This window comes from Rana temporaria, chromosome 4 (genome assembly GCF_905171775.1).
Source record: "Rana temporaria chromosome 4, aRanTem1.1, whole genome shotgun sequence".
Classification (NCBI taxonomy): domain Eukaryota; kingdom Metazoa; phylum Chordata; class Amphibia; order Anura; family Ranidae; genus Rana; species Rana temporaria.
This window is the reverse complement of record NC_053492.1, coordinates 118397478-118421153: the sequence shown is the minus strand read 5'-3', so window position 1 is coordinate 118421153 and position 23676 is coordinate 118397478. Positions and strand designations below refer to the sequence as shown.

Below are 23676 nucleotides of genomic sequence, written 5' to 3'. Positions count from 1 at the left end.
AACTGTGACTTCTAACTGTGACTCACAGCTGGCTCCCCACTGCACATGCGCAAGGCACAGCATTGTAGGACTGGTCCAGCAACCTCTTGGGATGTCATCTCAGAGGCTTGGGGGAGGAAGAGTATGAGTGGTACTTTCCATTTTGGGTGAAAGTCCACCTAATTGCAGGTATGAATATTTTGTACCTCGTTACATTGGTTCAGTTATATACCATAGCTAGTCGATCCCTCTGGAAGCTGGAAATCAATGAAGTAGACACCACTATTCCAGTGATCTCTACTTCCTTAGGATCCCATGTCAACAGCTACCCTTCGTCAGAGGAAATTAGTAGAAAAGAACATATGGACAGCCGCACTCCAAAAAAAACTCTGATGGTTGTCTTTAGTTTAAAAGGATAAATGCACTACAAATCACAGCAAAAAATACAGGGATGAACAGCTGACGCGTTTCGCACTATCAACTAGTGCTTAGTCATAGCTGTGACATTTATCCTTTTAAAATAAAGACAACCATCAAGGTTTTTTTGGAGTGCGGCTGTCCATATTTTCTTTTCTACTAATTGCCTTGTGCATTGCCGGCACCCTTGATTTCCTGAGAGGACATTGATCACTCAAACACATCCACTTGGAGCGGTAACTCCCTTCCCCTTCGTCAAAGGAACATAAGTCCAGATGGTATCATTGGAACCTCTTTCGCTTCTCTGATGAATTCCACCAATACATGGCAGGATCCACCGTTTAGGATCCCCATCGCCTGTTCAGAGTTACCGACCTTGATTCCCTGGGGGTACCCCCCCCCCCCCTTGAGGTATATCCCCTCTTTTTTTTTTTTTTGCGTCTCCTCGCTCTCTCTCCCTCTTTCCCTCCCTCCCTACATCTCCCTTTCCCCGTCCTCTCTCTCTCTCCTTTGACTTCTACTTTTTCTCTCTTTTTTCCTTTCATATTTCTCTCTTTCAATAAAAAAAGAAACAAAAAGTGATGGGCACAGATGTTTGTTTACCCTATAGTAGACTTCATCTAGTGGAGTGAGTCTGACTGAGTAGTTGCCTTTACTCACATGCAACTGTTTTGTATAATTGTTATACTTCATGCGTTTATCACAGTCTATATGCAATGTGAAGAGGTTTTTCTGTTATGTATCTGTGTCACATCTTCAAGTAAAAAATAAATAAAAAATAAATAAAAAAAAACAACCCTTCTACATTCTTAACACATCTTGGCACCAGCGCCATTCAGAGAAATATTTGCATTTTCTTAATGAATGCAATGCGTTCTTTGCTTGGACGAGATAGAAAGATGACGTCACCGCCCTGCCTCTCTACGTCATCCAATCAGAGAATCCTTTGCCCGTATCGATCGGCCGACCTCCTGTGTTCAAGATGCAGCATGGCAGCTGCCTGGGATGGGACCCAGAAGCAAGTGGAGATCGCTGGAGTAGTAATGTCTGCTTCAGTGATTTCCAGCTTCCAGGGGCATCAACCAGGTATTATATATGCATAGTTACCTTGGTCTAAGTTGTACCAATGTAACTATGTATAAAATATCCATACCTGGAATTCTTCTTATGTTAGAAATAGATGAGCTAAAATTGCTCATGAATTGAAATACATTGACATAGATGCTTAGGCATCAATACCCAGCACAATACTCATCTGAGATTAACCACCTACACACCACCTACACACCAGTGGTGGCTGGTGGTATATTTTCCGGTCGGTCATAAGCCATGGACTTACCCCATCTAGGTCGTGGGCGACGGCTTTACCCTGCGTCTCCTCCTCCTCGGCTTCACGGCGGCTTCCCCTGCGTCTCTTCCTCCTTGGCAGCCAATGGGATCACTTCTCTTGCCTGGGAGGAGAATCGGGAAGACAATAGTGCATATTAATTTGCTATTGTCGCACAACTGGGTGGGATCAGGGCTCAGTGCTTTGCACCCCACCCCACCCTTTTTTTAAGTAAATTATAGCCTCAGGCTCTAATCATGTGCTTCTGAAAGAGAAAAAAAATTGTAATCCATGCGTCCGGCGCCCTGCATGTAGATTAGGGACCAGGCGCATGTATTGGGGCGTGGCGCCCCTGTTCCCCGTATGGAAGGGCCGCCACTGCTGCACACATACAATATTTCTTCTTTTTCAAGCTAAACTTCAGCAAACCACTAAATATGAAGATGAAATCCATATATCAGAACTATTTTACCTGCCACAGTTCGTTTTTCAGTGTACTCAGTCTTAAATTTTACACTGCCCAGTTAGCAAAGCCAAGATGGAGACCTTACTTTTTTGTACTGCAATTAAGTAATGCAGCTAACTTACATTTTCACCCTAAGCCTGTTACTGGATAGTGATAGAACCACAGTACACTTATGGGCTCATCTGATTGGCTCCCAGTGCGAGTTAATGCAAAGTTAAATGTAGCACTAATTCATTTCTGCGTTCATTTATTTTATACCTGCTTGGAGTTCATCTTTCACTCTTCTCTTTAAAAATGTGTAATATTGGCTCTATTCTTCTCTTCATCTTACATTACTTCATAAACATCCAAAGAATTTGTTCAAGCAATGCTTAAAACAGGGAGCATCTATCATCCATCCAGCAATAATTTAACAGGGCGCATCTATCAAAATGACTAATGTCACACCAGTAAAACAAATACTTGCCGTTTTTGTGCTTTGAGAAAAGTACACAGGTGTTCTTGAAGTTTACTTCACAGTAATAGAAAGTTCACAATCCACTTTAGAAAAAAAGTAAAAGTGCTACAGAAAAATGTGCATAACAACAAGCTGGTCTGTTTTCAAGTGACCTAGTTTTTTAAAACATTTAAGCTGGCTATACACAGTACAATACTGTTTCCAATGTTGTTTTAAAATCATTCATTCGATTTTCTAATCGTTAGTTCGGTCAAATCTATGTTCTTTTTCAACTGCAGTGACAGGCAACCGTCTGAGCTTCTACCTTACTGAAAACAACCTTCCTGACCCCTCACGGTCTGGCTCACAGGACTCCTACTGAAACTCAATAATGATTTACTAACTGCTAAAGCCAATGGCCCCTATTCCATACTCTTACTACTAGACCTTTATGCAGCCTTTGTTACTGTTGACCACCATCTCCTCCTCAATAAACTCTATTCCCTTGGCCTCCAAGATTCTGCTGTTTCCTGGTTCTTCTCCTGCCTAAAAGAGAACTCCTTCAGAATTCCTCTCAACTTCCTCCTTCTGTAGGGGTCCCCCAAAGCGCTATTATTGGACCCTTTATCTTCTCTATCTACACCTCCTCTCTTGTTCACTTAATAACCTCCCGTGGCTTCTAATACCATCCTTTGCCAATGACACCCAAATCTATCACTCTACTACTCACCTCACTCTTGCATTACTAACTTACTAACTGACATATCGACATGGATGTCACACCACTTCCTCAAACAAAATCTTTCCAAAATCGAGCTTGTGATATTTCCCCCCATCTGTGCCCTCCTCCCAGATTTTTCCAAAACATCAATAATACAACTATCAGTCCTCGTACACACGACCGAGTTTCTTGGCAAAAACCAGCAAGAAACTTGCTGTTTTTTTTTTTTTTTTGCAGAGGAAACCGGTCGTGTGTACACTTTTCGACGAGGAAACTGTTGAGGATCCCGTCGAGCCAAAAAGAGAGAGCATGTCTTCTTTTTCCTCAACGGGAATGGAGAAATTTGTCTCGCCGAGATCCTCGACAGCCTAACAAGGAACTCGACAAGCAAAACGATGTGTTTCGCCCGTCGAGTTTCTCGGTCGTGTGTACGAAGATTGAGTCTCTCTCCTCACGCCAGGGTACTAGGTGTAAACCTAGACTCCGACCTATCCTTTCGGTCTCAAATCCAAACACTGTCAAAAGCTTGTAGACTTAACCTCTGTAACATCTCTAAAATCCACCCCATTTATAACTAATGAAACCACTAAGCTACTCATTCACTCCCTTGTATTTCTTGCCTTGACTATTGCACTTCCCTTCTCTAATGCCCCGTACACACCATCACTTTATGTGATGAAAAAAAATGACGTTTTTAAAAATGTCACTTTAATTGACCGTGTGTGGTGGAAAACTTCGTTTTATGTCTTCTAAAAAACGACCAAAAAAAATTGAAGCATGCTTGAATTTTATGTGTCGTTTTTCAAAACATCGTTTTTTACTTCACAGAAATTGACCGTGTGTAGCAAAAAACGTTGTTTAAAAAGACGTTTTTACACCCACGCATGCCCAGAAGCTAGTTATGAAGCGAGCTTCAATGGAAAAACGTGGTGGAACGTAACCTCGCTTTGCTAGAACATTGTGAGAAAAACGATGGTGTGTAGGCAACTTCGTCTTTGAAAATTTAAGTTTCAAAAACGTCATTTTTTACTTCACAGAAAATGTCGTTTTTTTTCATCACATAAAGTGATGGTGTGTACGGGGCATTAAACCTACCCTTACACAGGCTATTCCCCCCCTTCAGTCTATTATGAATGCTGCTGCCAGACTCATCTACCTTATTAACCACTCACTGTCTGCCATCCCTCTCTGCCAATCCCTTCACTGGCTTTCGATTGCCCAGCAAATTAAATAAAAAATTCTAGCGACAACATACAAACCAATTTACAACTCTGCCCCAAGCTACATCACCAAACTTGTCTCAAAATATCACCCAAATGTCTTTTTCACTCATCCCTAAATATCCTGATCCCTAGCTCTCTTGTCTCCTCCTCCCATGTCCGTCTCCAGGACTTCTCAAGAGCCTCTTCTATCTTCTGGAACTCCCTACCTTAATCTGTTCGACTATTTCCTACTCTGGCCACCTTTAGGCGATCCCTGAAAACTCATCTCTTCAGGGAAGCCTATCCCACCTCCACCTAACAACTGCACTTTGAATTCTTCTATCAGCTTATCCCTCACAATTATTACCTTTTGTACCACTTGCCCCACCCTATTAAATTGTAATCTCTTATAAACTCGGCCTTCTTAACCCTCTTGTATTTCTTTGCTATGTAACTATATTGTCTCTCTTTATATTGTAACGTGCTGCACAAATCCTAAATCCTGTATAATATTAATAACAAAAAAACTGAATGTTAAAAACAAAATTTTGAATTGCTTGGTTCACCTTTTCATTATTTGTGAAAAGTTGAACTAACACTTTAAGCCACATGAACACAGGGTGCTCCTCTGAAAGCATTTACTCCTGAAAGGAAAGAGCTACTTAAAAAAGCATTCGTATTGCATACGCGTCAAGCATTTGAGCCTTAATGGATTCCATTGGCTAGAATATTGATTTATTCTCGCCATTGGAATGAGTAAACGCTCGAGCTCTTAACGAGTCTAGTGTTTTGGCTGCTCATAAGCTCTTCACCTGAATGCACAGGTGATTTTTTGTATTTATTTTTTGTTTTGGCCTCTGTAAATGTTCCTCTTCTAATATGCCTGTAATTGCTTATGTGTGCATAGATACATAGGCTAACATAGGGGTACTGGGAGGTGCATTTATGGTGTGGAGAAGACATACAGGGATGCATTTTTCTTGAGCTTTTCTTGCGCTAAAGGTGCCGAGTTTTGGCACTAAAATTTCCATTCGGTGCACCTCTACTGAAAAATATAGCTGCTATATATTGGCTAATGTGCTCTTAGACAGGTCTGCACCTGCATAACGTGATCTGGATCATTGTTGCTTATTTCTGGTTCTCCTAGATTGTGGTCTTACTATTAGTTATGCGGTGTAGACATAGAGCATCTACTTACTATGTATGATTTAAAAGATGTGTGTCCTCTGTTAGTTGCAGGTAAAGCTAGATACAGTGGAGTCCACTTTGCACAGGTTGGATCAGGATCACAGCATGGACCTCAAAAATGCCTTGACCAGGCTGGAGGAGGAACAGCAGAGGTATGAAAAACTATGATTAAATTCGCTTTCACTTCTGCTTAGACTTTGAGGAGAGTAAATATAAAAAATACTGAGTAATTTTGTAGCTAAAAGTATTTTCTCTCCTAGTATTGGTCAACAGGCTACCACCAATCTAGCCATTCAATGCCATCTTGGCACACTGTTAGCCTATCCGAGCATGACTTTGGAGAAATATAATGTAATGCTTGCAGTAGAAAGTAGTTTTACATGAGCTGCCATTCTTTTGTTTGGATGTTAGTGAATTATTTTCCCTGCTAACTTACAGGAGCAGCAGCCTTGCACAAGTGAACATGACCCTGAGAGAGCAGATGGATCAATTAAAGCTATCTAATGACAACTTGACAGAAGACATGAGACATTTGACCTCTGAACTCCACAGAGCACATGAGAACTTGGAGCAGCGGGAATCAGAGTGGAGGAAAGAGAAAGAGGTGATTTCAGATAACATATAGTGTAAAGTGTTTCATTATTCATTTTCCTGTTCTGTGATTTCTGATAATCCAACCTGAAGATCTCCTGCTAAATAGGTAGCCTAAAATATCTCCTGCTGGACTACAGAACTCCTCCCCATCTTCTCATCTTCATAACATAAGGGTGGAAAGTGGTATAGTTCAGCATGGCAGAACTTAGGAAAGACTAACAACACTGTTTGAGATTTCAGTGCAACAGAGGCAGGGTTGTCAGCTCAAACAGTAAGTTAAGATCAACAGGTATTTTTATGTGTTTGCAGCATTGCAGACCAGACATGGTAGAATGTACATGTATTGGTCTGTGTCAATGAGCTTTTTGTTGTATTTTGCATTCCCATACAAGTCTAGGGGGATACAAATACCGCATTGAAGGATGTTCAGTGCAAAGTAGTTGGAGATCAACTTCAGGTCAAATTCACCTGTCAGTAAATGCTGAATGACCTCAGAAGCGTCTCATCAGACTGGTGCCAATTGACACATGCTCTATTGCGGAATATATTGAATATACATCAATTTTTTTCACACACGTACCTTAACCTGCATTACATTACAAAGAAAGCTGTTCAAATTCCCAAGCTATTTTTATAATATTTAATATTTGTCATTTGTAGGAAACAGGTGTCACTTTCAGTTGTGCTCATAAGTTTACATATCCTGGCAGAATTTGTGATTTCTTGGCCATTTTTCAGAGAATATGAATGATAACACAAAAACTTTTCTTTCACTCATGGTTAGTGTTTGGCTGAAGCCATTTATTATCAACCAACTGTGTTTACTCTTTTAAATCATAATAACAACATAAACTACCCAAATGACCCTGATCAAAAGTTTACATACCCTGGCGATTTTGGCCTGATAACAAGCACACAAGTTGACACAAAAGGGTTTGAATGGCTATTAAAGGTAACCATCCTCACCTGTGATCTGTTTGCTTGTAATTAGTGTGTGTGTATAAAAGGTCAATGAGTTTCTGGACTCCTGACAGACCCTTGCATCTTTCATCCGGTGCTGCATGATGTTTCTGGATTCTGAGTCATGGGGAAAGTAAAAGAATTGTCAAAGAATCTGTGGAAAAAAGGTAGTTGAACTGTATAAAACAGGAAAGGGATATAACAAGATATCCAAGGAATTGAGAATGCCAATCAGCAGTGTTCAAACTCCAATCAAGAAGTGGAAAATGAGGGGTTCTGTTGAAACCAAATCACGGTCAGGTAGACCAACTGCCAGGAAAATTGTTCAGGATGCAAAGAAAAACCCACAAATAACTTCAGGTGAAATACAGGACTCTCTGAAAACATGTGGTGTGGCTGTTTCAAGATGCACAATAAGGAGGAACTTGAAGAAAGATGGGCTGCATGGTCGAGTCGCAAGAAGAAAGCCATTACTACGCAAATGCCACAAAGTATCCCACTTACAATATGCCAAACAGCACGGAGACAAGCCTCAAACCTGGCACAAAGTCATTTGGAGTGATGAGACCAAAATTTCGCTTTTTGTCCACAGCCATAAACACTACATTTGGAGAGGAGTCAACAAGGCCTATGGTGAAAGGTACAGATTGTAAGCTCTAATGAGCAGGGCCCTCTGATTCCTCTTGTACCAAATTGTAATGTCTACCTTTATTTTGTTAAGCGCTGCGCAAACTGTTGGCGCTATATAAAACCTGTATAATAATAATACACTATTCCTTCTGTGTAACACGAAGGTGGATCGCTGATGTTTTGGGGGTGTGTGAGCTACAAAGGCACAGGAAATTTGGTCAAAATTGATGGCAAGATAAATGCAGTATGTTATCAAAAAATACTGGAGGAACATTTGCAATCATCAGCCAGGAAGCTGCGCATGGGACGTACTTGGACATTCCAACATGACAATAAACCAAAACACAAGACCTAGTCGACCTGTCATTGGCTACACCAGAATAAAGTGAAGGTTCTGGAGTAACCATCTCCTGACCTCAATATCATTGAGACACTCTGGGGAGATCTCAAACGTGCCGTTCATGCAAGACAGCCCAAGAATTTACAGGAACTGAAAGCTAATTTCCAATAGGAATGGGCAGCTTTACCATCTGAGAAAATAAAGAGCCTCATCCACAAATACCACAAAAGACTTCAAGCTGTCATTGATGTTAAAGGTTCAATGCACAGTATTAAAAACTGGGGTATGTAAACTTTTGATCAGGATCATTTGGGTAGTCTCTGTTGTGATTATGATTTAAAAAGAGTAAACACAGTTGATTGATAATAAATGGCTTCAGCCAAACACTAACCGTGAGTGAAAGAAAAAAAATTCTGTTGTCATTCAAATTCAAGAAATCATAAATTCTGCCAGAGTATGTAAATTTCACAACTGTATATCCAGCATAAGGAGGCTACAATGGCGTTTTCCTTCACAGTGATTTCCAATTATGCTGTGAATAGCCTATAAAAGTTGATTTTTAAGTAAAGGAAAACAAATGTTAAAAAAGAAATTGCTTAAAAATTATGGTTTCCCTTTAACTCTATGGACTGTGCAGAGACTGCATTTATGGTAATGAAAATACAGTTGAGTATGTAGCTTCAGATTACCTGGTATCTAATGTCATTAGCATGACATGACTTTCTACACTACTGCAAATTCTGTGAATGAAAAACTAAATGTTTGTTCTGTAAATGAAAAACGAATTTAACATATAAAAGTAAAAGTCAGCACATTTTTAGTAAGCTAAAAAATATTCAAAAAATATTTGATTATACGAAACCCAACAGTTTGTCTTGTGCTAACATTCTCCTGACCAGCTATGTTATCTTATAGTTATTAACCACCATAGCTAGAGCTGTACATTTATGCACTGCATGTGTCATTGTCAGCATTTTATTGCCAAATGACTGTTCAAGCTCGCACCAAAAAGCTCCCACTCATGTTTTTACGTGAGTCATTGTTCTCACTACCATTATTTCTTGTCTTACTAAAAAATGTATTGTTTAAAAAAAATAAAAAATTCACATAGGGCCAATTTATAAAGTAAAAAAAAACACCTTAAAGTATAAAGCAAAGTGAAGGTACAAATAAGCATCAGGATCAACAGGCATAGGATTATCCACAATGGTGGGTTAAAATAACACATCTGTGGTCTACAGAAATGAACAGCAGAGGTCCACAAAAAAATCAGTTTTTGGTTCTGAGGCGTAAAGAATTAGTATTGCATAAAAATTCAACTCTGAAGCCTCGTACACACAACCATTTTCCTCGGCAAAATCCATCAAGAAAAATGCTGGCAGACCTTTTTTGCCGAGAAAAACGGTCGTGTGTATGTTTTTCGTTGAGAAAACTGTTGTGGATCTCGATGAAAAAAAAAGAAAACAAGCTCTCTTTTTTCTTGTCGGGAGTCTCAATTTCCTCGTCGTGTTTCTCGTTGGGCTGGTTTACGACGAGAAACACGTTCGTGTGTATGCTTAGAAACCCGCGCATGTTCAGAATAAAGTATGAGACGGGAGCGCACCTTCGGTAAAAGTAGCCTTCGTAATGGAGATAGCACATTCGTCACGCTGTAAGGCCTTGTACACACGATAGGTTAACCAGAGGACAACGGTCTGATGGACCGTTTTCATCGGTCCAAATCGATCGTGTGTAGGCCCCATAGGTTATTTAACCATAGGTTAAAAAAAAGCCAACTTGCTTTAAAATGAACCTATGGATTCCTAACCGATGGGAAAAAAACGATCTTTAGTAGGCACGACCATCGGTTAAAAATCCACGCATGCTCAGAATCAAGTCGACGCATGCTTGAAAGCATTGAAGTTCGTTTTTTTCAGCACATTGTTGTGTTTTACGTCACCGCGTTCTGACATGATCGTTTTTTTAACTGATGGTGTGTAGGCACGACGGACCATCAGTCAGCTTCATCGGTTAACCTATGACAACGGTCCTTCAGACCAATACAAAAAATATCAGATATAATCCTAAAATCACTCTAATCCCAGCGCTCAATGGTATAATCAAATAAAAAAAAATTTTAAAAGGTATATAGCAGCTATTATAAAATCAACAATTACTAAAAAATATATGTGTTATCAGAGGAAACTAAATAAAACATTAACAGCGCTTTTTGGTCACTGACGTGACTCATGAGTCCAAAAATCTCATAACCTAAATAAACTGATAAAGAAGCTCTCAAGGTCAAAACACTTGTTTGGCAACTATTATCAGTCTCTTTGAATGGACAGCTCAATCAAAAACAAAGCTGTGTGTGTGATGAAGTGTCAATTCACATATCACTGCTGAAGCAGATAATGTAGATCAAATCTTCTCCAAGCACTACAGGACTGTATGCTTCACACTGCTATCCTCCCCCTATAGGTAATGTACTCACCAGATATTAGGTGAAAGACAGCATAATACGTACTGGATCTCAGCTCGTCTCCTCAGAGGACTGGATGGATGTCAGCAGTAATGGGATCCTGGTGTTGAATCACTCTCCTACTGCTTGTCTCTCTATAGTTGTAAAGAGATGTTTCCTTGGAATATTGGTGCAGCACAACGGTCATGCAGGGAGAGAAAGGGAGACTAGATAGTGTAAAACCCTTTTATTTTTTAATAATAAACCCCTGCTGCCCACATATGCTAACACGCTTTAAAATCATAAAAGGCTTGTCACTCAAAACAATGGTATCAGCTCACACAGGGAGGATGTTCGCAAATCACTATCCCCTGTTTTGTAAGTCCCGGGTAAATACCAGCCTTGGTGCAAGAGAGCTTGTCGTGTAGTCACGCCCTGACGCGTTTCGTGATTGGCTCACGTCTTCAGAGGGCGTCCTTCAGACCATTGTCCTCTGGTTAACCTATCGTGTGTACGAAGCCTTACAGACTGAAAAGCGCGTATCGTCTCTCATCAAACTTCTACTTCAGGGCTCAAAATTTCAAGTCCTGAGCTACTAGCCAGGCCTCAAGAGTTACTCGCCACCAGTTGCCCCACCTAATTCATACACTGCCCTGCGCCTAATTGCACCTGTAAACACGCCCTTGTAGATTATCTCATGGAATGACAATGTTTTATGCAGAATCAAGTTACACAATTAAATATTACCAACAACAACTTTAACAAAATGGGACAGGGCACTGGGGGCAGACCAGAGGGACAGGGCACTGGGGGCAGACCAGAGGGACAGGGCACTAGAACTGTGTCTCTTCCCCATTCTCTTGCTGTCTCCTCTGCAACTCCCATCCATCCTCTCTCTCTCTCCCATTCATCTCATCATCAGGAACCTGTGTGTGCGGCTCCACGCTTGCATGTCCCCACTTCCCCCTTTCATTCAGGCTGGCAGAGAGGAGAGGAGCTGCAGCACAGTGGGAGGGAGTACCATCCAGCGCTGAGATCCACACAACTGCACAGCCATTGACACCATAGCGCACACTGACAGCGCACAGCACACATTGAGACCAGTCTGTTCACAGTGCTCAGGCTAAACTGTTGGACACTTACATAGAGCACAAGGAGAAGAAAACTGCACAAACTAGAAGGCTGCCGCTCTCATGTCAGGGCAACTTTCAGTGAGCGCTGCACCGGAGTGGTAATTTTGGCAATCCTCCACCTCACTCATTACTTTCTGCTCTCCAGCTACATTGGTCGGGGCCCGGGGGAGGGGGGCAGGCTCAGAGAGGTCATACTGTTGGGTCCCATGGCTTAATGAGAATTGTAAGTAGAGCACCTGTGTACTGCTCTGCCTGTGCGCGGATCACCAGACTACTTTTCCCGAGCATGCACCTTTCCTCTTCGGCCGCCAATCTCATCGGGACTCTAAGTGTAGGCACAGATTGGAGGGAGATGCAGCCCTGTCATCACTCGCCCCCAGCTTAAATCCACTCGCCAAATGCTAGTAGGCGAGTGGACATTTTGAGGGCTGTTCTACTTAACACGCAGTAACAAGAGATTAGCAAAAGCAGCCTCAAGGGTGACGCCAGTGGAATCGAACTTCCCCTTTATAGTGCCGTCGTACGTGCTGTACGTCACCGCGTTTGAGAACAATAAGATTTTGTCTTGACAGTGTGTATGCAAAGAAAGCTTTACAAGAACCTCAAGGGTGACGCCAGTGGAATCGAACTTCCCCTTTATAGTGCCGTCGTACGTGCTGTACGTCACCGCGTTTGAGAACGATAAGATTTTGTCTTGACAGTGTGTATGCAAAGAAAGCTTTACAAGAACCTCGTTGAGGAAAACAACGTTTCTTTTACATTCTCGGTCGTGTGTACGAGGCCTGAAGCCTCGTACACACCACCGTTTTCCTCGGCAAAATCCATCAAAAAAAATGCTAGCAGAGCAATTTTGCAGAAAAAAACGGTCGTGTGAATGTTTTTCGTCGAGAAAACTGTTGTGGATCTCGACGAGAAAAAAAGAGAACATGCTCCAACTTGATTTTGACCATTGGCTATTATGTGTTAAGGTCTGATGTACTCCGGCTGCAGTATCATATCCTCATTTGTTATCTGTTATATCTCAGGGTACTACTAAGTTCCAAATATCCCTATAATTGCGACAGCATATGACATTTTGGGTTTTGGTTTTCATAGTGTTTCAACCGTTTATACTCTAATTATATGGGCTTTGCTATATTATTTTGCAGTCATTCCTACAAACAGTCTGTGATTAGGTCTCTCATTTTAATCGTTTTCAGCAATTTGATAACTTGCCAATTGTCTATGTAATACATTCCTTTTGTGTATGCTATATTGCAGAGGCATTGCTTTATCTATTCCTTTAACTGGATATATACAGTGGAACCTTGGATTGGAGTAACACGGTTAACGAGCGTTTCGCAATACGAGCACTGTATTTTAAAAAATCCTAACTTGTTCGCGAGTGTTGTTTCACAAAACGAGCAGGATCCCGGCCAAAGCGGTGTGCAGTACCACATTTGGCCTGAGGGGGGGGGGGCGCGACGGAGCCGAGCGGAGCCCAACGGCGCTGATCAGCACCATTCGGAAATGCACGGAAAGGCCCAAAGGACAGCTCTGCTGACCTTGACAAACCTTGGGAACTGAGTCTTTCCGAGGCTTGTCAAGGTCAGCCGAGGTGTCCTCAGGCCTTTCCGGAAGTTTTCGAGGCTCTCTGTTGCACCCACCTCTGGCCACATGCGGTATTGCATGCCATTAAAGTCAATATGGAACAAATTATTTTTGTTTCCATTGACTTCAATGGGGAAACTCGCTTTGATATGCGAGTACTTTGGATTACGAGCATTCTCTTGGAACGGATTTTGCTCGTAATCCGAGGTTCCACTGTACATCATATGTGCATGTATTTGTCAGCATCGATGTTGTTGTTTTAAGCCCACATCAATTGGATTCAAGGAAAACATGTTCTGCTATATAGGAAACTGATAAAGGGCTCATTGGGATCCCTTGCCAGTTACCAAAAATACAGGTCCTTGCAAGAAAAAAGACTACATATTAAAAAACAGCTGGTGAGTTTTAAAACCTACCAGCCTTTTGTTCATTTTGTCTGTGGCTGTTATCTTAAAATATATTTAAAAAAAAGGGAAAATTGCGCCAACCAAGTAATGTGCAATAAAGTCCTTTGTGTATCCACAAATAAATAATCAAATCATCAAGGAAGAAAAAATCGCACAAATATAAGTGCAAAAATAAGTGCAAATAAGTCCTTAATACATGCACATATGCAATATTAAAGTCCAAAAACGGTGAAATCCAGGACAAACAACACCCAGTGTGTAGATAAACGTGATCCGCCACCACATGGACTGAGGCTTACCAAAATGTAACCAAATAACAGCGTTATTTTAGGTCACAGCAGGATACTCCAGAGTATGGGGACACAGCTTTAAGATGGACCAGGAATGTAAACAGACCACAACTCATAGGAAATCCTCGGCGGGATACAGCAAAATCTAATGTGAAGTACTCCTCCTCGAATCGTCTCATACAGCCCAGTCGATATTAGACATGCAGGGAAGGAGACCGCACATAGGGTAGTAGGTACCAACAATTTTATTAAAAGTATTAAAAACTACTTACAAACGTAGAGCAAGTATGAGCATAAAAACAAATGCCGGCCGGCATATAGCAGAAGCCCTTCCTGAACGCGGTGACGTCACTGCACGCCGTCCCAGACGCGTTTCGTCACAAATTGACGTTTTCAATGGGAATAGACTCTGCAGTGAACCACCGCTTTATATAACCAGGCCTCGCTTTGACCGCCAGGAACCGGAAGTAACAGAAACACCATTTTGGAAGTGGGAAACTGTGTAATATAACTATGTGCGAGACCGAAAAGTCCCTAAGGCTAAGACAGGGAGATAATTATACTAACGAGACTCAAAAATATTACATGCAAAAATTATATGCATAATAATAAATAATAAATCTCGATCTGTATAAAATAACGAAACCCAAAAAAAAAATAAAGTGTTCGATACATACAAAGGCAATCCGTCCCCCTACAGATCGAAACTGAAACAGCATGCCTTTGAATTAATAAAAAGTAAATGAGCATTACCTCATTACTAAATGTACCAGTATTAAATGAATTCGATAATCCAACTCAAATGTGGAGTCCATGATAACCACAAACTGCACACTGAGTTGATCTAACTGTGTAAAATAAATTAATATAAATTATATAAAAATATATGTATAACAACATATAAGAATATATATGTGAAAAATCATAAATTATTAATATTGGAAACATGATCAGATCAACCCCCGTTTCCATAAAAATGAATTATAAAAATTAATGTGAAAAATTATTTATGTGAAAATTTTATAGTGTAATAAAAATGTATATAAATATAAAAAAAACGATTTATGAAAATTTATGAAAATTTTATAGTGTAATAAATATATATATCAATATATATCCCAATGTTGTAAAAACAAAACTAGATATGATAGAAAAAATTCCTTTGTAGCAAAAATTATTCCCATCCTGGTGAGATCAAAGTGAGGCTGAAACAGCAATATACATAGAATACCATAAAAAATTATTATACAAAAGGCACATATAAACCAATAGTATATACCTTAGACTCCAATATAAATAGCATCAGGCGTTATTTATAAACGCATTTACGTCGGTGTCTATATTGAGACCATGGGGTGCATAACATTTGAGACGGTGTATCCAGGCCATTTCCAGCCTGGATATCTCCCTTACCAGAGCACTTCCCCTCCAATTTGGTCTAAATTTATCAATACCCAAGAACAGTGTATTTCTTGGGTCTTTGTTGTGCTTTAAAAGATAGTGCTTAGACACCGAATGTTGTTCAAACCCGGTGAGAATATTTGTGATATGTTCATTCAATCGAACACGTAGTTGTCGCTTAGTGCGGCCCACATATTGTAGGCCGCATGGACATTGTATTATGTAAACCACTCCTGTGGTCTCACAGGTTATAAAGGGCTTGATGGAGTGCTCCTTCCTTGTGACAGTTGACTCAAACGTGATCGTACGTCTACTCCTACATGAATTAGTTGAACAAACTCTACACCGTCTGCACTGATAGAAACCTGTTAACTGGTTAAAAAAGGTATTCAGACCATTACGTGGGGGATTTAGAATATTCGGTGCAATCCGATTACGTAAAGAAGGTGCACCTCTAAAAACAACCCTTGGTTTATCTGGCAAAAGACCCTTGAGGACAGGGTCATTTTTAGCCAGATGCCAGTGTTTGCTTAAAAGTTGTTTGATACCTCCATGCTGGATAGAATAATCAGTAATAAAGGGGACACAACCCTGAAATTGGTCACATTCAACCTAAGGTCGCTCCATCAAAAGCTCTTCCCTGGGGACTAGGCTAACAGTCTCCAGAGTCTCCTCCAAAGATTCTATATTGTAACCTTTTTCCAAAAACCGACTAGTCAGCACCTTGGCCTGTTCAGAAAACTCAAGAGGATCAGAACAGTTCCTGCGCAGCCTGAGGTACTGGCTTTTTGAAACTGATTTAAGCCACTGGTTGTGATGGCAACTATTTAAAGGGATAAAAGAGTTGCGATCCGTCGCCTTAAAAAAGGTGGAGGTGCTAAACTCATTATCCTTAACACCCACCTTGAGATCCAAATAGTGGACCTCAGTTTGGCTGGCTTCGAACTTCAATTGTATCCCCCTCTGATTGCGGTTCAGATCCAACATGAAGTCCTCCAGCTTGGCGAGTGGGCCGTCCCATAGGAGGAGGATGTCATCAATATACCTTGCCCATAACATGAGCTCCGGCACATTGGTGTCATAGATGACATCCTCCTCCCACTTGGCCATAAACAAATTGGCCAAGCTGGGGGCATATTTAGCCCCCATGGCAACGCCCGTTTCCTGTTTATAGAACTTCTCCTCGAACCAAAAATAGTTCGAGGAGGTGGCGAACCTTAAAAGTGACATAATAAACTCTACCTGTTTGGCAGGGAGGCCAGAGTCTCGAGATAAATAAAAGAGAACAGCCTGTAAACCCAATTCATGGGGAATAATGCTATACAGAGAAGTCACGTCTATCGTGACCAGCCACATGCCATTTTTAGGAGAGAGACTGGCCAGAAGGTTAATAATGTGCCTAGAGTCTTTTACATATGACAGTATCCTCTTGACCAATGGCTGTAAGAAAAAATCCACATATCTGCCCACCCGGGACGTCACAGAGTCGATGCCACTGACAATGGGACGCCCCGGGGGACAGACAGGATCCTTATGTAGCTTAGGCAAATAATAAATGGTTGGCGTGCGTGGTGCCAATGGGATTAAATATAACCTTTCTTTCGGAGTTAGAATCCCCTCATAAAACCCTTTGGATACCGGGGCTTCCAATTCCCTTTTGTATTTGGTTTTGGGATCTGACTGTATTATTGAATAGGTGTTGGAGTCACCCAATATGTTATTCATCTCCCTTAAATAATCCAGTCTGTCCAACACCACAATCCCACCCCCCTTATCGGCAGGTCTAACTACCAATTCTTTATTCTGACATAATAGGTCTAAGCCTTCCTGCATAGTTTTATTCAGACGAGCTTTCTTAACTTCCATTAACATATTGGGTGACTCCAACACCTATTCAATAATACAGTCAGATCCCAAAACCAAATACAAAAGGGAATTGGAAGCCCTGGTATCCAAAGGGTTTTATGAGGGGATTCTAACTCCGAAAGAAAGGTTATATTTAATCTCATTGGCACCACGCACGCCAACCATTTATTATTTGCCTAAGCTACATAAGGATCCTGTCTGTCCCCCGGGGGGCGTCCCATTGTCAGTGGCATCGACTCTGTGACGTCCCGGGTGGGCAGATATGTGGATTTTTTTCTTACAGCCATTGGTCAAGAGGATACCGTCATATGTAAAAGACTCTAGGCACATTATTAACCTTCTGGCCAGTCTCTCTCCTAAAAATGGCATGTGGCTGGTCACGATAGACGTGACTTCTCTGTATAGCATTATTCCCCATGAATTGGGTTTACAGGCTGTTCTCTTTTATTTATCTCGAGACTCTGGCCTCCCTGCCAAACAGGTAGAGTTTATTATGTCACTTTTAAGGTTCGCCACCTCCTCGAACTATTTTTGGTTCGAGGAGAAGTTCTATAAACAGGAAACGGGCATTGCCATGGGGGCTAAATATGCCCCCAGCTTGGCCAATTTGTTTATGGCCAAGTGGGAGGAGGATGTCATCTATGACGCCAATGTGCCGGAGCTCATGTTATGGGCAAGGTATATTGATGACATCCTCCTCCTATGGGACGGCCCACTCGCCAAGCTGGAGGACTTCATGTTGGATCTGAACCGCAATCAGAGGGGGATACAATTGAAGTTCGAAGCCAGCCAAACTGAGGTCCACTATTTGGATCTCAAGGTGGGTGTTAAGGATAATGAGTTTAGCACCTCCACCTTTTTTAAGGCGACGGATCGCAACTCTTTTATCCCTTTAAATAGTTGCCATCACAACCAGTGGCTTAAATCAGTTCCAAAAAGCCAGTACCTCAGGCTGCGCAGGAACTGTTCTGATCCTCTTGAGTTTTCTGAACAGGCCAAGGTGCTGACTAGTCGGTTTTTGGAAAAAGGTTACAATATAGAATCTTTGGAGGAGACTCTGGAGACTGTTAGCCTAGTCCCCAGGGAAGAGCTTTTGATGGAGCGACCTCAGGTTGAATGTGACCAATTTCAGGGTTGTGTCCCCTTTATTACTGATTATTCTATCCAGCATGGAGGTATCAAACAACTTTTAAGCAAACACTAGCATCTGGCGAAAAATGACCCTGTCCTCAAGGGTCTTTTGCCAGATAAACCAAGGGTTGTTTTTAGAGGTGCACCTTCTTTACGTAATCGGATTGCACCGAATATTCTAAATCCCCCACGTAATGGTCTGAATACCTTTTTTAACCAGTTAACAGGTTTCTATCAGTGCAGACGGTGTAGAGTTTGTTCAACTAATTCATGTAGGAGTAGACGTACGACCACGTTTGAGTCAACTGTCACAAGGAAGGAGCACTCCATCAAGCCCTTTATAACCTGTGAGACCACAGGAGTGGTTTACTTAATACAATGTCCATGCGGCCTACAATATGTTGGCCGCTCTAACCGACAACTACGTGTTCGATTGAATGAACATATCACAAATATTCTCACCGGGTTTGAACAACATTCGGTGTCTAAGCACTATCTTTTAAAGCACAACAAAGACCCAAGAAATACACTGTTCTTGGGTATTGATACATTTATACCAAATTGGAGGGGAAGTGCTCTGGTAAGGGAGATATCCAGGCTGGAAATGGCCTGGATACACCGTCTCAAATGTTATGCACCCCATGGTCTCAATATAGACACCGACGTAAATGCGTTTATAAATAACGCCTGATGCTATTTATATTGGAGTCTAAGGTATATACTATTGGTTTATATGTGCCTTTTGTATAATAATTTTTTATGGTATTCTATGTATATTGCTGTTTCAGCCTCACTTTGATCTCACCAGGATGGGAATAATTTTTGCTACAAAGGAATTTTTTCTATCATATCTAGTTTTGTTTTTACAACATTGGGATATATATTGATATATATATTTATTACACTATAAAATTTTCATAAATTTTCATAAATCGTTTTTTTTTTATATTTATATACATTTTTATTACACTATAAAATTTTCACATAAATAATTTTTCACATTAATTTTTATAATTCATTTTTATGGAAACGGGGGTTGATCTGATCATGTTTCCAATATTAATAATTTATGATTTTTCACATATATATTCTTATATGTTGTTATACATATATTTTTATATAATTTATATTAATTTATTTTACACAGTTTGTGGTTATCATGGACTCCACATTTGAGTTGGATTATCGAATTCATTTAATACTGGTACATTTAGTAATGAGGTAATGCTCATTTACTTTTTATTAATTCAAAGGCATGCTGTTTCAGTTTCGATCTGTAGGGCGACGGATTGCCTTTGTATGTATCGAACACTTTATTTTTATTTTTATTTTGGGTTTCGTTATTTTATACAGATCGAGATTTATTATTTATTATTATGCATATAATTTTTGCATGTAATATTTTTGAGTCTCGTTAGTATAATTATCTCCCTGTCTTAGCCTTAGGGACTTTTCGGTCTCGCACATAGTTATATTACACAGTTTCCCACTTCCAAAATGGTGTTTCTGTTACTTCCGGTTCCTGGCGGTCAAAGCGAGGCCTGGTTATATAAAGCGGTGGTTCACTGCAGAGTCTATTCCCATTGAAAACGTCAATTTGTGACGAAACGCGTCTGGGACGGCGTGCAGTGACGTCACCGCGTTCAGGAAGGGCTTCTGCTATATGCCGGCCGGCATTTGTTTCTATGCTCATACTTGCTCTACGTTTGTAAGTAGTTTTTAATACTTTTAATAAAATTGTTGGTACCTACTACCCTATGTGCGGTCTCCTTCCCTGCATGTCTAATATCGACTGGGCTGTATGAGACGATTCGAGGAGGAGTACTTCACATTAGATTTTGCTGTATCCCGCCGAGGATTTCCTATGAGTTGTGGTCTGTTTACATTCCTGGTCCATCTTAAAGCTGTGTCCCCATACTCTGGAGTATCCTGCTGTGACCTAAAATAACGCTGTTATTTGGTTACCTTTTGGTAAGCCTCAGTCCATGTGGTGGCGGATCACGTTTATGTTACTATCTACACACTGGGTGTTGTTTGTCCTGGATTTCACCGTTTTTGGACTTTAATATTGCATATGTGCATGTATTAAGGACTTATTTGCACTTATTTTTGCACTTATATTTGTGCGATTTTTTCTTCCTTGATGATTTGATTATTTATTTGTGGATACACAAAGGACTTTATTGCACATTACTTGGTTGGCACAATTTTCCCTTTTTTTTTAGTATTTTGTGTTAGGTCACGCTATTGCTGCCTTCATAATTATTCACTTAATTAATTTACCATTTTGTTAGCGCAATTTTTTCTTTTTTCATCTTAAAATATATGCTTTTATATTTATCTTGGGTAGACATATGTAGCAAATATGTGCTTCAACAAAGTGAACTGGTGAAGGGGTCCCTGGGACCAGCTCACTACTGTACCTTGTAGGTTTAAAGCAGGGGTGGGGAACCTGCGGCCCGCAGGCCGCTTGCGGCCCGCGAAATCATTCAATCCAGCCCCCCATGCGATTGTAAAACACCGCCGCCGATTGTCACTATGGAGCGGAGTAAATGTATTTCTAAACACACTGACAATGAATGGATGATCATGGCGATCATTCATTCATTGTCCGTGTGTTTAGAAATACATTAACTCCGCTCCTGCGGCCCGCCCCTGTTAGCCGGCGCCAGCCTCCAGCCAATAGCATTAACTCCGCTCCTGCGGCCCGCCCCTGTTAGCCGGCGCCAGCCTCCAGCCAATAGCATGAACTCCGCTCCTGCGGCCCGCCCCTGTTAGCCGCCGCCAGCCTCCAGCAATTGCACTGCAGCTAAGATGCTTCCCTAGGTTTACAGCCCCGCCCGGCGGCGTGACGTCACTCACGGCGGGCGGGGATCACCATTCATGCTGGCTGGGATGGCACTGATGGGAGGAGCATAGAGAGGACGAGCCAGCGCCACCGACGAGGAACCATTTCCAGCAGCAAGTAAGGCAGCCAGACAGCATCATGAAATACAGCGAATTTTTTCATCATATTTACATTTAATAATTTTCAAATTGCATCAATGATGCAATTTGAAAATTATTAAATGTAAATATGATGAATATGATCTTTTTAATATGCAGCATGTCGGGGGGGGGGGTAAATGTCCTGCACTGGTCATGGTAACTTATGTATTAATGTCCTGTGCACTGTGCAGGACATTTACCCCCCCTCCCCCCGCCGCTATGCTGCATATTAAAAAAATCACAGACAGTCATCAAAGTTAATAATCTTCAGACTGCATCATTCTGTATGCAGTCTGATTATTAACGGTGATGACTGTCTGTGATTTTTTTAATATTCAGCATGGCGGCGGGGGGAGGGGGTAAATGTCCTACCTACACAGTTGCACTGGTCATAGTAACTCATGTATTAATGTCCTGCACTGTGAGTTACCATGACCAGTGCAGGACACTTACCCCCTCCCCCCATGCTGCATATTAAAAAAAAAAATCACAATGTCATTATGGGAAAGTTTTTATCTTTATTCAGCAGTTCTGAGTCCCGACAATCTAATCTCCCCACGTCCTCTTCTATACAGATACCCTGGCTGAGTAATGTAATTGCCGAGAACCTCTGCACACGGATTACTCCGTCTGAGCCCGAAAACCATCAAATAGTCCCTGCAGAGTAATCCTTGTGCTGCTGATCCCGGCAATTACATTACTCAGTGTATCTGTATAGAAGAAGAGGAGGACATTGGGGCTCAGATTAAATTGTCCGAACTGCTGTATAAGGATAAGAACAGTCCCCTACCAACTTTAACTACTAGTGTTCCTCCACCAGCTAAGCCACAGTACAGTTTGAATCATGTGTCCGGGTAGAAGGCGGAAGGAGACCCGGACACATGATTCAAACCCCGTACTGTCCGGGTCAATCCCGTACAGGTGGCAACCCTAGGTAAATGTCCTGCACTGGTCAATGATCATGGTAACTCATGTATTAATGTCCTGCACAGTGCAGGGTGCTGTGTAATGTAAAGGGGTCCAGTGATGCAGGGTGCTGTGTAATGTAAAGGGTCCAGAGGTACAGGGTGATGTGTAATGTAAAGGGGTCCAGTGATGCAGGGTGCTGTGTAATATAAAGGGGTCCAGAGGTGCAAGGTGCTGTGTAATGTAAAGGGGTCCAGATGTGCAAGGTGCTGTGTAATGTAAATGGGAACAGTGATGCAGGGTGCTGTGTAATATAAAGGGGTCCAGTGATGCAGGGTGCTGTGTAATGTAAAGGGGTCCAGAGGTGCAAGGTGCTGTGTAATGTAAAGGGGTCCAGTGATGCAGGGTGCTGTGTAATGTAAAGGGGTCCAGTGATGCAGGGTGCTGTGCAATGTAAAGGGGTCCAGATGTGCAGGGTGCTGTGTAATGTAAAGGGGAACAGTGATGCAGGGTGCTGTGTAATGTAAAGGGGTCCAGTGATGCAGGGTGCTGTGTAATGTAAAGGGGTCCAGTGATGCAGGGTGCTGTGTAATGTAAAGGGGTCCAGAGGTGCAAGGTGCTGTGTAATGTAAAGGGGTCCAGTGATGCAGGGTGCTGTGTAATGTAAAGGGGTCCAGTGATGCAGGGTGCTGTGTAATGTAAAGGGGTCCAGAGGTGCAAGGTGCTGTGTAATGTAGAGGGGTCCAGTGATGCAGGGTGCTGTGTAATGTAAAGGGGTCCAGTGATGCAGTGTGCTGTGCAATGTAAAGGGGTCCAGATGTGCAAGGTGCTGTGTAATGTAAAGGGGAACAGTGATGCAGGGTGCTGTGTAATGTAAAGGGGTCCAGTGATGCAGGGTGCTGTGTAATGTAAAGGGGTCCAGAGGTGCAAGGTGCTGTGTAATGTAAAGGGGTCCAGTGATGCAGGGTGCTGTGTAATGTAGAGGGGTCCAGTGATGCAGGGGGGGGGGACACGTTTAATCCCCGCTATAACAGGCTAATTTTTAAGTTGATCATTTTGTACGGCCCCCGAATGATGTTACAAAAATCCAAATGGCCCTCGGCAGAAAAAAGGTTCCCCACCCCTGGTTTAAAGAAAAGCCACAGGTCCCGAGCTGCTCTATTTCTGACCAAACCTGCAGAACTTTTTGAAAGACATATTTTTACTAACCAAAGGTTGAAACAAACAAGGCTGGTTACAAACTATGCAGACACCTATTCATAGC

The 23676-nt window shown here is 41.6% G+C and overlaps 1 protein-coding gene across 2 annotated transcripts in view; it reads left to right on the top strand.

The window, feature by feature from the left end:
* The window catches only part of LOC120936507 (rootletin-like), a 167164-nt gene that overhangs the window by 40516 nt on the left and 102972 nt on the right, over positions 1 to 23676 (top strand). For both annotated transcript variants that reach the window (XM_040348921.1, XM_040348920.1), the window contains exons 6-7: positions 5782 to 5888; positions 6175 to 6340. In XM_040348921.1, coding sequence (XP_040204855.1) covers positions 5782 to 5888; positions 6175 to 6340 — 273 coding nt within the window. The remainder of the gene's footprint in view (positions 1 to 5781; positions 5889 to 6174; positions 6341 to 23676) is intronic.